The 17,840-nt window shown below is 34.3% G+C and overlaps 1 protein-coding gene across 1 annotated transcript in view; it reads left to right on the top strand.

Annotated features, from left to right (window-relative positions):
* LOC149782250 (uncharacterized) overlaps positions 1 to 17,840 on the top strand; it is a 300,926-nt gene that overhangs the window by 253,107 nt on the left and 29,979 nt on the right. Inside the window, exons 103-107 of the mRNA XM_089935100.1 lie at positions 2,383 to 2,528; positions 3,222 to 3,533; positions 6,845 to 7,019; positions 9,177 to 9,379; positions 16,790 to 16,976. Coding sequence (XP_089791226.1) covers positions 2,383 to 2,528; positions 3,222 to 3,533; positions 6,845 to 7,019; positions 9,177 to 9,379; positions 16,790 to 16,976 — 1,023 coding nt within the window. The remainder of the gene's footprint in view (positions 1 to 2,382; positions 2,529 to 3,221; positions 3,534 to 6,844; positions 7,020 to 9,176; positions 9,380 to 16,789; positions 16,977 to 17,840) is intronic.

The raw sequence follows: 17,840 nt of genomic DNA, 5'->3' as shown, positions 1-17,840 counted from the left end.
ACACTGGAACAGGGAACATGTTAATGTAATCAGCGGTTGCATGTTAGGCACGTGCACTGCAAGCAACTCACATACTACTCACTCACCATACATACAACGGAATAACATTTATATGGACATTAGACATCACTGTGCTGAATATGTAGCACCAAATTACTAAACGTACACAAACAATGACAATAACAAACAGTGGTTCACATATCCTATTGATCATTTTGCAAATACCTTTTAAAATATATCTGCATATCATACAATTTATCATCTCCATATACAGTTTGAAAAATGGAGACGAGGATGCATCTGCTGCTGCATAGCACCAGACAGCATCTCCTTGAGCCAGAACCACATAAAGCCTCCATTTCAACAGCCGAAATTAAAACAATAGTCAGATTTTTAAACATCAAAACATTTCAGAAATCAAATTTAACCATTTTTTCTTCTTCAGATTCACTGAAAGATTTGCAAAACCTTAAATTTGGCAGCTGGTCAATATCCCAAAATCTTGACAGGAAAATTATTTTTTCATAAAATCTGGGAAAAAAGTATACTCTACTGTTGCAGCTGAAATGATCATAAATGAGAAGGGCTTATGAATGGCCTATTGTCCGCCATCAATCTGTCTGTTAGGACATGTCTGTTATTATTACTCCTCCAGAACTATTTTGAGGATTGCTATGAAACTTTACATGCATTTATCCCAGTGTCTTTTTAATCCTAGATGAAAATGGTTTCACATGGACATCCAGTGTAGATGCCATATTTGGCCATCTTGGAAAACATGTTCTCAATACTCCTTTTGAATGGATGGTCATGTGAACATGAGGTTTTCACTAAAAGACTTTTTGAAAATCTTATTATTACTTCTCCTTGATTGATTGCAATATCCAAAGAGAGTTTTCACCAAAAGACTTCTTAAGATGCCTAGTTGGTCCTAAATGAATATGGTGCAGCCTGACATTCAATATGACCACCATCTTTAAAATCTTGATATCTCTACTACTAAACAGACGTCATATCAAAATGGAGTATTCAACTGAAGACACCTGATCTGGCCATCAAGATGGATACCATCTTTAAAATCTTGATAAGCAGAAAGATATTTTAATATGAGGGTTTTCGCCCCAATGACTTCTCATGATGTCTAATTGGTCCTAATTTTAATATGAAGGTTTTTGCCCTAATGACTTCTCATGATGTCTGATTGGTCCTAATTTTAATATGAGGGTTTTCACCCCAATGACTTCTCATGATGTCTAATTGGTCCTAAATAAAAATTGTGTTGATCTCACCTCCAATATGACTACCATGGAGACCATGTTGAAAATCTTATTTGGGCGACTCTTCTTAGCCATGGTTATGTCCAACATGGGATACATACACTGACACATACATGTATATAAACATGACCAGAAACTGTACATTAAATGTATAGTTGAAAGCAGGCAGTCATTTATCTAAGTGTTTATAGATTAATTACATGATCAATAATTGAAACAAATTATTTACTTTTTTAAAAAAATCAAAGTTTATTTTGTCATTTTGTTTATAAGCAGAAAAGAAGTTAATAAAGTTGTACCATTAATATAAGAGCTGCAAAGTATCTTTAATACATATGTTGTCTCTAAAACATACGTATCTAAATAAACAGTATCTTTAATACATACGTCGTCTCTAAAACATATGTATCTAAATATACAAAGTATCTTTAATACATACGTTGTCTGTAAAACATGTATCTAAATAAACATTCATATCTGACCATTTTACTGTAGAAATATATTTCTCAACTTTCAAATACCCAGAAAAATATTGACCAGAGCAATAACATTTAAAGATAATTTCCAAAATTTTACTATGTAGATAAAATGTTTTGTTATAGCAGTGAGAAAAATAAATACCATTTATCATTATCTAGTATTTTGGCTTTATATAAAAGTAAATTTTTACAGAAAACGTTATGCAATATTTTAATTAAAAAAGTCCCTCAATTTCATATCATCATTGTGAGCAAATAAAGAAAACTAAAGAAACGTTTTATCTGAATCTACATTTTCATACTATTTATTCCACATCTGGTGTAGACTAATTCCAAAATTCTGCTTCCTTTTTTATTTTTTTAAAACTGTATGATAACTATACACTAGAATTATCATGAAATATTTATTTTGTTCTTTAATTGCCACATATTTATTTTCAGTTAGATCTTTCTAGTTTTGAGTAATTTTTCTTTCAATGGCAAAGAAAAATAACCTTAAAGTTAAATTTGTTGCTTGGAGCAACCACAAAAACCTGAAATATTGATACCCCATGGAACTAGTAAATTCACAGCAACGTATGAAATTCCTTGAACATTAGACCTCAGTTTTCATGTCTATTTTTCAGGTGCTAGCCCTTTTGTCATCTTATGGTGCAAGACCTTCAATGATACCATGGAACCTCTGTCGGCCAGTATCAGCCTGGACTACAATCCTGCACAGTACTTCAGCACCTACAGAATTGAGTTCAGAGTGTCAAAGGAAGACGTTACTGTAAGCTGAGCTTTATTTATGTTTACATACATTTGGAATACCTCTCCCCATTATATATCTAATAATAGCACTTTGCTTTTGACTTTTATTTTCTACTAAAAGACAGTATTTTCTTCTTCATTATGACTGATTTGGAAGCAAATCCGGAATTTTTTGCTCACTAGACAGTAACACCATTTGAACTTACGATGTGACCCTGTTTCCCACATTAATATCTGTTGCTGTTGTAAACTTCTTCTCAATACCAGTGCACACATATTAGTAGAAGGGATTCTTGTATAAAGAACTTTTGAGTTTGTACTAATGGCCTCACTAAATAATTTTTTTCTCCTCAAAAACTGTTGAATGGAATCTGATTATGATTAAGTTTTAGAGAAAACATTTATCTATATTGGCTTTAAATAATGAACTGATGAGGTTCATTTGCTGCTGGATATGGATGATGATGCAGCAAATAGAGAAGCCTTAATATTTTTTGTAAGTGTAGTATATGCAATCACAAATATTGAAAGAAATTCTTATGAAAAGCATCATATTGACTCATATTTTCTTGGCCAACTGCAGTTCCGTTTTTCTAATAGATGTCAGGTGAGTGATTCAGGCTACGTGGATCCCTTTTATTCTGATTCTTAACCAAATTGCATTATTACATAATAATTCTATTTGATTTCTTTCATTTTTATTATTCAATAGGACACATGGTGTGTATATGCCTTTGTCAATGAAACTGGACTGTCTACCCTGTGTGGAATTCCACCACTAAGCAATGCTACAAAACTTGTTCTCCATGTCTGGAATCGTAACAACTATCTTGCTCCAATACCAGATAAACCATATCTTATTTGGAAAGGTCTTGCAGCCTTTAGATACCTAATTATGCCCCCACCCATTGATGCGCTGTGTCGATATGGAAAGCCATTCCGAGGAGGGGATATTGCAGTTGTGAAATATGAGGCTGGAATTGGAAAATCACCACTTTCTGATGATGTTGCTCCATTTAGAGAGGTACTGTTTTGTGTATATATATATATATATATATATATATATATAGTCTTTTGTTGGACAACAGCTAATGCCGATTGCCTACATCATAATTTGTTATGGTACTAAGAATTCAGCTCCAGATTGCAAAATTCCTGTCCACTCCAAATAATCCATTACAGCTGTAAAGGTTACTGGAGTAAGTAGGGTCTCTTTAGCTGACTGTTTTCATTATAATTTGTCAATATTCCAGGAATAGTTGTCATATAAAGTATCATATAATTTATAGATTGGTTCTAAGTTTTCATTGAGACTGTTATCAGTCATTGATACAAATAAACAAAGCTGAGGTTTCCAAGTGAGACACCATTTCCTGCAGTGGACACTTCAGAGGTGTTGAATAAAGATTTCTATATAAGAACAGTTTGTGAGGAGTTTAGTGATTAAATCTTGGACTAATTGCAAATAAAACACTATGCATTTTCATTTTCTGTAATATCTGTTTACAGAGTAGTTTGGGGAAGTATTAATGTGCAGAAAGACCTAATTGAATCAAGCTCAGAATTGAACAAGGTGGACTTGCTTCTTTTCTTGTACCATTAAATTGGGAATTTGTGCAAACATTAGAAATGGTAATGCTGTGATATATTATTATGAAGAAATAAAAAAGTGAAAACTTATGCAATCCCACTAAATTCATGAAAGGATAATCCTTATATCTGGACCAACAGTCATAACTAGGCCAATAAATCAGTCCTTCACCCGTGATGATATTGATTTTCAGGTGAGGGGCTGATATCACCTATGCATTAAAAGCTGCAATTATCTGCATCCAAGTTTGGTTGCACACATCAATGTATATTTTATACACTTACCGGTATTTCTCATGGCTGTGCAGCTACCATCAACAGAAGGGTTCTTTTGGCGACATGTAGATTATATTTCCTGAGCAAATCATATGTTTGGTTTCTTGTAAATTCACCTGGAATAGCACAACCATCTGTCCTGTGGCCATTTTGAATTACCAGTTACCAATTACCGGTACGTGTCTAAAGTGTATGCGGGTTTGTTTGGAATGATTTGCATGCAGCAAAATTGCCTTTTTTAATGAACAGGTGACATCAGACCCACAACATCTTCCATCAGTATCAACAAAGATTTGTGGGGTTGATTTACTGGACAAGGTAATGACCACTGTGATAAATTACTTAGAAATAAAAATGTTGCAATCACACTAGATTGATGAAAGGACAATCCAAATATGTGGACTGACAGTCTATGACCAATGAAGCAAACTTTATTCCACCATATTGGGCACTATATTTAGATAGACTTTAAGAAATAAGCCTTGTAATGAGTAGTTTTAATTTGTAATAATTAAAGTATGCTACAGTATAAAAAAGATGACTAGATCAATTGTGTGTGTGTGAGTGTGGGTGTGTATGGCTGCTGTCATTCCAATTACTGTTAATTTTTGCTCTCACATTTTGGTGAACATTATCCTGTTTTTACAAACTGTGTCATTTGTATCTGCAGATGATGTAGATTTATATCTTCTGTAAATGTTCTTGCATACACATGAATTTATGTACAGAAAGTTTTCATGGAGCCTAGGTATTTTATGCCAGGATTCTGACAAATGCCCAGCACAGTTCGTCTGCTAAGACATTGCTTCTGAGTTCATAAAATGCATATATAAAATTCCTAAACATTTTGAAAAACTGTCCATGACTTTTAGTTTTGACCATAAATTAATATAAGCAATAGTTCATAAAGCAGAACAGGTACTTAGCTATGTGAATTATATCATAATGCTTTTACCGACCTATCGGTACCAGAAAAAAAGGTAATAAGATAGAAAGAAAAGAGTAGTAATTTGCTGCAGTTAGACCTTTCACATGACACCAGAGTACTATCTTATTCGATGAATGGCAAAGGCATGGTAGGTGTGAGGGTCAGTAAATTATAAAAATAATTCAAAAACAGTATCAAGTTTTGCATATTTACTACCATACTGTCAGATTGGTTACCAGAAGCATTCACATGCATTCAAGAATTAGCACTAAGTCAGTGTTAGTTTACCATATTGGTTATAATCTAAATGATCAGTTACATGATAATAGAATGTGGTGCATAAAAAGGCTTGGCCAACTCAGAATAACGATATATATATGTATTTTGAGCACTCTTAAGATTTACTCTTTTCTTTGATATCAACAAAATTTCCTGAAAAGCTTTATTGACAAGATATGAACAGGATTTTTAGCTGAATTAGCTAAATCAGAATATTTAGACCAAGTTTGCAAAGTCAAGACTCTTGATTAACTCTGAATATTTTAATGGTATGTGAAAAGTGTCATTCATATTTTCAAAAGTCGTAATAGCAGTAAACTTCATATTTAGGAAGATATTGGATGCTAAAAATTTTAGGTCAGTTTTTTACCATATTTTTACGAGCTGCTGCCCATGAATGACTTGGTACTGCACTCAGTTGCCATTTCTCAAGCATTTTAGGTGGCATGGAGCAGTTGCCATATTAGTGGCAGCTTATTGTTCCATGGTAATTGTTATTTTTAGGTGGCATGGAGCTGTTGCCAAATTAGTGGCAACTTATTGTTCCATGGTAACTGTTATTTTTAGGTGGCATGGAGCTGTTGCCAAATTAGTGGCAACTTATTGTTCCATGGTAACTGTTATTTTTAGGTGGCATGGAGCTGTTGCCAAATTAGTGGCAACTTATTGTTCCATGGTAATTTATGCAGTTTTATGATGTTAATGATACTAGTGTAATGGTAATTGTTATTTTTTTAACACTAACTTTAATACAAGATGTTAATTTTTTCCACAAAAGTTTAGATTTTGAAGAAAAAATATTGTCTTTATTGTTCGTATTTTAGGAGTCCCTTTTCTGATGAAAATTTATCAAAAGCATAAATATATAAATAGAAGAAAAGAACTATACTCGACAAATTAGCACCTGAGTTAATTCAGCTTATCATATATTCAGAAATTGTTTGGGATTATTATGCATCTAGGTAAAGATCACCCACAAAACTAATATCATAGATATTGTGGATTAAATACTACAAAAACTTGTGACAGTTATTTAAGAACAACATGATCACAAAAACTAGAGACATGAAATTGGGAAATTATAAAAATGTAACAATTTAGAATGCCTACATATGTATTATTAACATCATAAAACAGCTTAAATTTTAGCTTGATAATGACCATAATGCATATGCGTTTACTATTTGAATAATTTTACGGTGGCAATGTTGTACAAAATTTTCACATTTTGTAAAGTTGTCATGTATTTCTATTGCCTACAGGTGCTTGTTCCCTGTATTCCTTGTACAGATGCCTGCTCCAGATACAACTGTGATCCATTGTGTAATGGAACAGCTGTCCAGCTTATGAACATTACGGTGTCAAACATTTCACTTCCATCAGTGGCTTTAAATCCAGAGACTGGTCTCAATGACTCCGTGGCATACTACCTGACAGGTAAAATTGTGCACCAGTCTGGTACTTTTAGTGGAGCTACTGCACTTTAATAGTAGCAGAAATTTAATATATTATCTGACTATTCACATGTAAAACTATGCAGCAGTAAAATATAAATCTCCTTAAGCTGTTATAAATATCAAAATCAAACTTTGATGCAGTAAAATAAAATCACAAAATACTGTTGTTAATATCAACATACTAATAACTTAAAGTCATGGAAAATTTTGTTGACAACTTTTTGTCAAAATTTAAAGGTTTATAATTGATTCAAAGTTATATTTGTGAAGATTTTTGTAATTTGAAGGTAGTTTTACTGATGCATATATCCTTGACACTGGCAAGTTAGCAACACGTCAAAAACACAATTTGCATTACTGAAACCACCATCAATGCCCAAAATTCTGAAAAGCAAACTGTTCTCTTCCAAATTCTTTTACTTTTGACTTCAAGGCTAGTTAAAACAAGTAATGTCAGTTATTAATAAGGGCACAGACTGATATTTGGTTGACAGTTTGCCTGTATATAATCTTTTACCCTCATTACAATAATCAAATTCATTTCCAGCCATATTGTTGCACCAACATGTATAAATGAGGTGTCTTTATATAACAAATGTTGATCCTCTATGTTATTTATTTTATGTTCTTCAGCTCACCTGGCTACTCAGCTTATGTTATGGCCATCTGTTCATTGCACATTATCTGTCATCGGTTGTTAGCCATACATTGTGTCCAACCATCAACACTCATGAGTCAATATTTTTTATTTGATTTCAAACTTGAAACATGCCTATATATCATCAAAATCTTGGATGAGTTTGACAAAGAGCAAGGATAATGCATTTTAATAAGGTGAACTGGTATCTGATTGGTCACCCTTGTTACCATGGTAGAGGTCATATTCCTGATCTGATTTTGAGCAAACTCAGAATATATGCTTGTACCATTAAGTCTCAGATCAGATGAGTTCAGTAAGGGGCAAGATCCATTCATTCTAATGAGATGATCTTGCATCTGATTGGCTGATTTTTGTTAACACTTGACCTGATTTGATCAAACTTGGAATATATGCTTATTATCATTAAATTAAGATTTTGGACTGTGAGTTTGATAATGAATGAGAACCACATGCTAATTAGGCTAATTTGCATGCAGTTACTAAAAGAGTAAAGAAGAATGACAAGCAACACTACAACTGAACATTAGTTTTCAACTTCCAATACGAGTCTGAGGGCCTGATTAAATAAAACTTTACTGTCAAACTTGACTAGAAATTTGAAATTTACACATATGATGCTGATCCTTCTTCAGCTATGGTTGCGTTACTAAAGATAGAGAAACGTCAAAATATAAATTTTCATTTGAAGTTACATCATGTAGATAGCATAAAAGTCGTCATATTAAATACCTAACAGGTAAAGAAACTTTTTCATCTGTGAGAGAACACATATTCAAAATATTTTGGTTAGCTAAATATACATAGGGTCAATGTGTAACTAAATGACATGATGATTATTGCCATCAAAGATGCCTGGCTTGAAGGATATTAAGATTTGTGCAAACACTACTGATCTGCTATCAAATATGGGCTTGGTTACTAAAAATAGAACATCTTTTTTATGGCTTCTCAAAATGTTATGAACAGAATTTGATAGAAAGCACTCTGATATAAAGGATTTAAATATGTGTGCATAATATGCCAAACCAACTAAAATATGGCCACCATTGCTGAAATAGATATGATCAACCATTAAACAACTTCTCAATAACTGATGGACAGAATTTTACCAAATTTAAGGCATTTAAGAGTTATACAAATGATGCAGATCCTCCACAAATAGAGCTACATTGCTAAAATAGTGATACATTTGAACAGATTTATATAAAGATTAATTCTCAACAGAATTTGAACAACTTTTATGATAAGCCTCCTGGCATTAAGAATTTCAATATTGAACAAATGATGCAGATGTGCCATAAAATATGAATCACAATACGGAATATAGTGAAACCGTGAGACAATTGTTTTCATAACATATTCAGTCTACTATAAGACATCCTACTGACCCATATTTCTTAGCCTAATGCTCTTTTATCTGACTTAAATATTGGCCAGGTGAGTAATCTCAAGCCCACTTGGGCCTCTTATTTACAGTGAAGGCAGTTCTTGGTTCAGGAGTTTCAGCAGTTTCATCATCTAATGGGTTTTACGTGGACGATTCACCTCCAGTCTTTGGAAAATCTGTCTTCCGTCATGTTGATGTGAGACAAGGGGAAGGTTACCCATCCGACTATATTGGATCAAACTCCACGATTAAAACTTTGTGGTTGTGTCGTGATGATGAGAGTCAGATAATGGTAAATGTGAATTTTAATCATTTATGCTTTATCTTATTGACAGTATGGAATATTCAGTGCATAAAAGGTTTGATTATTCAATGTTTGAATTTGATTTTCCTGTGTACTTGACTAAGAAATTTCATGCAGAGTTAGGGCAAAATCCTGGTGATGAATTAGTTTACATTTGTTAAAGGATGTCTTAATCTTTTAAGTTATATTAACATTTGTAAGCAAATGCAGATACATAATCATCCTTTTCCTTAAAATAGGACTATTTTAGAAAAGAACAAACATTATTGATACATGCAAAATATTTTACTTGGCAAATTAGATGTATTTATCAATTGATAAGACCAGGCTGTGTGATAAGAGTACACCAGTTTTACAAAAATTCTAGAACATATTTTATACAGATTTCTTTGTTTATAAATTCACCCCTTTTAGAAAAAAAGATTCGACTTGATCCATGGGTTTATTAGTGGGCAAAATCTTTTTTAAATTTTGCAAAAATCTCAGGAATTGAAATATACTAATGTACATTTGAGATGAGCTAATACCAGCATTTCTATTGGAATAATATCATTTATGCCATTACACTGGTCAACAGTGAAATCATTACTGACTTGAAAAGGCCCTAATCTGTAGTATTTTGGTGTGCCGAACACGAATATAACCGTGAAAAATTTGTATTGGCTCTCGTTTTGAAGATATTCATATACCTCATTTTCTATGTTTCACTGTGTAAATTTCTCCAGTAGGACTGCAGCAACATCCGGAATAATGATGTAACATTGCATAATACCATCATGCTCACATCATCCACAGTTGATTGCATCATTTTCTGATGCAGTGCAATACTAATGCCATGCGGCTGCTGAAGTAAGTTGACGTCAGCAGTGTACTATACATGTGTAGGCCTATTATACTAATGCCAGGCGGCTGCTGAAGCTGACGTAAGCAGTGTACTATATAAAGCCCAATCAGATAGGTTCAGCATTTAAAATATTTTAGACGTTGTGCGAGACAGTTCAAGCTACTGTTACATAAAACTTATTATTTTATCCATTTACGTACAATAAAGAACAGTAATGCCTCGAAAGTGTGTTAATACCGCGGACAATTTTTGCTATATTTGTGGGGAAGTGACATTTGTCAACCAGAAGAAAAGTATCAATTCTCAAGTGAAGAAGGCATATCATCTTTACTTCGGATGCAAGGTTGGTGACCAAGACAAGCCTTGGGCTCCACATATATGCTGTGCTACATGTACAACACAGCTTTCACAGTGGTTGAATTGCAAAAGGTCATCAATGCCGTTTGCAGTCCCAATGGTGTGGAGAGAGCCAAGCAACCACCTAAATGACTGTTACTTCTGCTTGGTTCCTCCTCTTTCCGGCGGAATAACGAAGCGAAAGAAGTCGAGAATAGTCTACCCAAACATTCCGTCTGCATTGAGACCAGTTCCACATGGTGAGGGACTTCCTATTCCAGAACCTCCAGCAGAATATTCTCTTGATTCATCTGACGAAGACAAAGGTGAGTCGACCTGTTCTTCTCCTGGTCCATCAGCATGCAGTGATCCAGATTTTCACTGTGGTGCATCATCAACCCCACACAGAATAACACAGGAAGAACTAAATGACCTGATTCGTGATTTGGACTTATCAAAGAACAAGGCAGAATTGCTAGGATCAAGACTCCAACAATGGAATCTTCTAGAAGAAGATGTCACAATTACTGCATATCGAAAGTGCCACCAGCAATTGGAGCCTTTCTTCAGAAAGGAAAGTAATCTGATATTCCTTTCCGATATTGAGGGCCTCATGAATGCTTTAAAAATCACTCATGACCCACAAGAATGGAGACTATTTGTGGACTCTTCGAAACTGAGTCTCAAGGCTGTGCTTTTGCACAATGGAAACATTCTTCCATCTATTCCAGTAGCGTATGCTGTCCACATGAAAGAGACATACGATAACTTAAGGCAGCTACTGAATTCCATTGAGTATAACAAGTACAGCTGGCACCTCTGTGGTGATTTGAAGGTAGTTGCCCTTTTAATGGGACTGCAGCAAGGATATACAAAATACATGTGTTTCTTATACGAGTGGGATAGCCGAGCAAGGGAAATGCACTACATGAGGAAGGAATGGACTCACAGGCAGAATGTAGCCATTGGAGAGAAGAATATCCAACACCCAGCTCTGGTTGAGGCTCAGAAAATCTTGCTACCACCCCTTCACATCAAACTAGGTTTGATGAAGAACTTCGTGAAAGCCATTGACCGGACTTTGCCAGCATTCCGATACCTGCATGAAAAATTCCCTCGACTCAGCGAAGCAAAGATTAAAGAGGGAGTTTTTGTGGGTCCTCAGATTCGAGAGCTTTTCAAAGATGACCGGTTCAACAACTTGCTGGAAGGTGACGCGAAACAAGCATGGAATGCTTTTCGCCTAGTTTCTACAAACTTCCTCGGAAATGTTAGGGCAGAAAACTATAAGGAACTAGTAGAAGACATGTTGATGAAGTATAAGAAACTTGGCTGCAATATGTCTCTAAAGATTCACTTCCTTCATTCCCATTTGGATTTCTTTCCTAGCAACTGTGGTATTGTTAGTGATGAACACGGCGAACGTTTTCATCAAGATATCACAACAATGGAACAAAGATACCAGGGAAAATGGTCCACTACAATGCTGGCTGACTACTGCTGGACACTCCTCAGAGATGCTCCCGAACAGCTGTACAAGAGACAGGCGAAGAAATCTAAGATGTAGTCAATGACTTGATTTTTTATAGGTAGGCTATTACAGTTGACCTTTTACTATTGGAATGCATTTCGTTATGTAAACATTAATTTCTTGCAGATTACAAAAAAACTAGAGCCAATTTTGCAATTTGACTGTCATATTCGTGTTCAGCACATAAAAATTGATAAGAATTGACTAATTTTATTTCAGTAACATGACTTTTGTAAAAATTTGTTGTCCAGTGTTATATTTCAATAATGAGCAAGACACACCTTAAGTATGTTGGTTACCATTTACTATTCTTAAAGTAATAAATTATGGATGCTTGATTTTGTACAAGTTAATAGCTTTTTATAGTCTGAATGAGGTTTTCATCTGCAATCAGTCACCATTATTGCCATGTTATTGGTTATTTGATTTCCCATTCACTCCATAATAAAATTCCATGCTCCTCACAGCTTTTACTCTTTCAAATTATACATGAATACCACTGCCGTACAAATATTTTGACACCATGGTCATCTGAGCCTTAGTTCACTGACCTATTGTTCCCTATGAAGGCATTGAAACCCCATCAAGAACAAGAGTACCAGTCTAATTGCCATGGTTCCAATGTGTTGCATTGTGACCTTGATATATTATGATGGAAACCCTATCAAGAACAAGGGTACCAGTCTAATTGCCATGGTTCCAATGTGTTGCATTGTGACCTTGATATATTATGATGGAAACCCTATCAAGAACAAGGGTACCAGTCTAATTGCCATGGTTCCAATGTGTTGCATTGTGACCTTGATATATTATGATGGAAACCCTATCAAGAACAAGGGTACCAGTCTAATTGCCATGGTTCCAATGTGTTGCATTGTGACCTTGATATATTATGATGGAAACCCTATCAAGAACAAGGGTACCAGTCTAATTGCCATGGTTCCAATGTGTTGCATTGTGACCTTGATATATTATGATGGAAACCCTATCAAGAACAAGGGTACCAGTCTAATTGCCTTGGTTCCAATGTGTTGCATTGTGACATTGATATATTATAATGGAAACCCCATCAAGAAAAAGGGTACCAGTCTAATTGCCATGGTTCCAATGTGTTGCATTGTGACATTAATATATTATGATGGAAACTCCATCAAGAACAAGGGTACCAGTCTAATTGCCATGGTTCAGATGTATTGCATTGTGACATTGATATATCATGATGTCAGCTCACATGCTACTTCATAATGCCATTGGTCTTGTTTCCATCATACAAGAATAAAGTAAAGAATAAAACTACTTCAGATGACACCTCCATACAAAGGACCTATGTTTATATTAAACATTTGAGAACACATTTTCTTAATTTTCCCAACTTAATTTCTTTAATGACACCTATCCACAAATTATCTTTTATGGAGACTTGATTTTCCTTGATAGGCAGGTTTTGCTCTGTACTGTTAAAAAACTAATTGAAAATCATTAACATTAGAGAATGTATGATTTTGGCATATAAGAGATATGAAGTTTTAATGATTAACTGATATTTTAAAAATGTAAATTATTTGTGATTGATTTTATGCTATCAGAATAAATACAATGTGTGTTGACTTTTACTTTATTCCAATTTAAGGGGATTTACAAATTGTAAATAACATGCTATCACTGAGAAACATGACACAATAAATCAATTATAGTGGTAATGGTATTATGCTATTAAAACAAACACAATGTGTGCTCACAGAAACAAATTACAGTGTCACCCCGCTTTAGCACGCTCCGTTATAACAAAAATTCAGACATAACACAATTGTGGCATGGCTCCTGAAATTTACTATACAAGTAATTTTCTCATACATGGAAAAAAAGTTTTTCTTTTCACCTTACTGGCAACAAAATATACCATCGGGCGAGTTTTTTGCAACATTATTGTCCGTTTAAACTTGTATATACAACCTTGGGTTTGGAGTAATGAAATTCAGAGGCACTATGAAAGGAAGCTGCAAGCTTGATATAAAATACACTGGAATTTATTTATTGTTAGATAAACAAATTCTTTGTTCATATTGACAAACCATCTTAACAGTATATTGTTATAACATAATCCACATATTCTGACATCTGGCCCAAGTGTTATATGCTGTGAGATCTCCACTTTTTTTTTGTTGCTGACATTTCTGGTAGCAGAGATCAACCAGATGAGGCACTATCTCTCATAATGGATCTTTCAGACGAAATATCAGTCACTTGCTCGTAATTAATATATTTATTTAGACTGATCTTTGTATGTGGATGGTAAGTAAAATTCCTTTTCTTTTCACTCGTAAAATCAAATCCTTCAGAAGATTCACATTTTCTGTAGTAATTCCTGTCAGAACAGAACACCTTGTTGGCCTTTTTTTATATTTCTGATACATGCATGGAAGGCAGCATCACTCCACTACCAGAAATATCAACAACAGGCCCAGCCCTAGGAAAAGGTGAATGAGGCAACCACATTGGGCCCCACGCTTTCAGGCAATGCAGTTTTTTGGCATTGGGTCCCGTGCTTATCACTTGCTGCCTTGGGCCCCACACATCCTCTGGCTGGGCCTGGTCAACACCAAAAAAAAAAATGGAGATCTACTCGTTGGTCTATCCTATAGTCAGGCTACTGAGACTAGCTACAACTGACACAGAAAAATAGGCTAGCTGAAACATCAAAGAAAAGTGATTACCTTTGAAGCACCAATTGTTCTATATAAATATTAAGCAAAGAAAAAAGTTCAGTCTCTATCAGTGTTATTTGTTGCCATCTCAATAAGAAACGAACATCTGTTTGGTCCTCTAACGCTGTCCTTTAGCAGCAACTTCAATAGCACATGCACCCTTCATCAAAGAAAGCCGACTACAATCTTCAATAACAACAAAAACAATTCATCAAAGGCAATCAGTACCAAATTTAAATAAAAGCAATGATATAGATGAAAACAAGAACTTCCAATTTTTTTATATGCGTGTTTTATGTATTTTCTAACAGGACATGAGTCACAATTGAATTTTATAACGTGATCTTACTAAAATTCAGGGATTTATTATATACATATACAGTAACTTAATGGATTCTGGATTGTAATTCACAAATGTAAGTTGTCAATGTACAAGTGTTTTTCAGACTAGTTTATCTTCATTTAATCAAAATCAGATATTCTTTTGCCAGCTTTAATTACCCCTCCCCCCAGCCATATTTTAGGTAAATGCATCATTTTCTTCAGGAAATGGAATTGGTTGGTTATATTTGGTCAGGTTTTATGAAGCACAACCACCGTGTCATAGCAGGGTCACATCATATATAAATTGTGATGCAAATCACAATTTCAGTGAGCATAAATTTTTATTAATGTTTGAGTTGACAGTTTTGCTAACATTTTATTTATGTTAAAATTTTGTTATGGAAATAAAATATGGTGTTAATGCTGATTATTTACTGGACGGATGATTTGGTGTTAATACGTATTACTGGATGGATGAAAGGTTTGTGTTAATGCTGATTATTTACTGGATGGATGGTTTTGTATTAATGCTTATTACTGGATGGATGGAAGGTTGGATGTTAATGCTAATTATACTACACAAATGGTTTAGTAATAATACTTATTACTGGATGGATGGATGGTTTGGTGTTAATACTGAGTACATACTGGATGGATGGTTTGGTGTTAATACTGAGTACGTACTGGATGGATGGTTTGGTGTTAATACTGAGTACTTACTGGATGAATGGTTTGGTGTTAATACTGAGTACTTACTGGATGAATGGTTTGGTGTGAATGCTGAGTACTTACTGGATAGATGGTTTGGTCGTATTGATATATGTTATCATGATTCTGTAAATCATGCGTTAAAATAAAGTATTCACCTTAAATTTTAATAGGAAGTACCGGTAGTATTGGATTAGGAACTTGCCAGCTCAGGTTCCAGCTCAATCTGTTGCTGATAGGCAGTTAGTTTTGAGTTGATAATTAATAAGTTTATGCTTGAATGGAATAAAAGAATTTATCAAGAACAGAAACCCTTCTCTACCAATTTTTGTTTGTCAAATTTGTTGATTGAGTATTGGGTAACATGGCTACTGCATGTAGTTCCATGCAGTGCCTAAGACTGTTGATTTTTCAGCATGTACTGTTTGTCAGTTTAGATATGTGGATATGGTCTGACATATGAGTTGTACTGATATTTATTACATATTGTATAGGTGAACCTCATTTATCACAAAAGCAGCTTTTTTGTAAGTTCACAGCATGGTGTCAGAGTCGTGAATGAGAGTATGTTATGACATAAGGCACACATACTGTGTATTGGTACTTGTTTATCAAAATAATACTGCACAAAAACAACACAGCCCTGAAAGTTAGTTAGCATATTATTTAATTTCTGGCATGGTTGCATGGCTTTATTGTCAAGAGGGTGGGTGTGGATCAAGTACCACAAGAGAAAATCATAGACTTTTTGAAGTAATGTGATTTTGACCCTGTATTTTAGTGGATTTTATATTTGTTATGTGTTTCTTTTATTTTATATATCTGTTATGGACATCTTGTATCTTATTGTAATACATGTTTATATCTATTTGGAATGATTTGTCTTCCTAAGTTAAGAGTTGGAATTTTGGACTGATTTAAGAGACAAACAAATACTTATTGGTTTCCAGGAGTATCAATGGGCTCTGGGACTAACTGTTGGAGGGGAGGAAATTCAGAACTTTACATCAACTGGGACACAGCCAGTTGGAACAAATGACCAGCTAGAGGGCATCTTGGAGCACAATGTGACATACTATGCAAGCATTCGTTGCCGAAATGGAGCGAATATGGAGATTCAGTGGAATGACACAAAGGGTCAGTCATCTTGTTCTTGGATTTTGCCATTCCTTACCTAACATGTTTTTTTTTATAGCTGTTTTATAGAATTAAATTTTGGCTGTGATAATATCAGAAAACCCTTAAACACATTTCTCTACTTCCATCCATTTATTTATTCATCTGTCCATCTGTCATATTTGTATAACTCTGCAAATGTCATGACCATGAAGGCAATTGATGAAACTTAGTATAACAACATTATCATTACTTTGGGGTTAGGGTGGCATACCACCTTTAGGGTCCTAACTTTAAGGTCAGGGTCAGAGGCCAGTAATAATAATAATACTACTAATAATAATATGAAAGTACTTTAATTGTTGAGGGTAACTCAGTATATTATACTATTCTCCCCTGATGCCCTCGAGATGAACAAACTTTTGTAAATACAAGAAAGAGAAAAAATACATTGAGTATAAAAGCTCAAAGGATCTATGAAATGGATTTAACAGAATAAAATGGAGTGCATGTATTCAATATGTACAGTGTAAACTGCCTTTTGAGATAGTAGTCATATGTTTTTATTTTGAACACATTCAGATTTATTTCTGATCCGATTGCTTTGGGGAGTTCATTCCAAAGAAAAGCACTGGAGTAAGCAAATCACTTTAAACATGTTTGTTTTTTGGAACAGTGTATTACAATGATCATTTCTAATTGATCTCAATTTAGGTCCTTGGTACTGTTTTCTGACTTGATTTATGTCCTAGGTACTGTATTTCTGACTTGATTTAGATCCTTGGTACTGTATTTTTGACTTGATTTAGGTCTTTGGTACTGTATTTCTGACTTGATATGAAACATACCATTCCAGTGTTGTGGACAAAGTTCTTTTTTTACTTT

This window comes from Sinohyriopsis cumingii, chromosome 15, assembly GCF_028554795.1.
Source record: "Sinohyriopsis cumingii isolate HCF-2022 chromosome 15, ASM2855479v2, whole genome shotgun sequence".
NCBI lineage: Eukaryota > Metazoa > Mollusca > Bivalvia > Unionida > Unionidae > Sinohyriopsis > Sinohyriopsis cumingii.
This window is presented reverse-complemented; position numbering and strand designations above follow the sequence as displayed.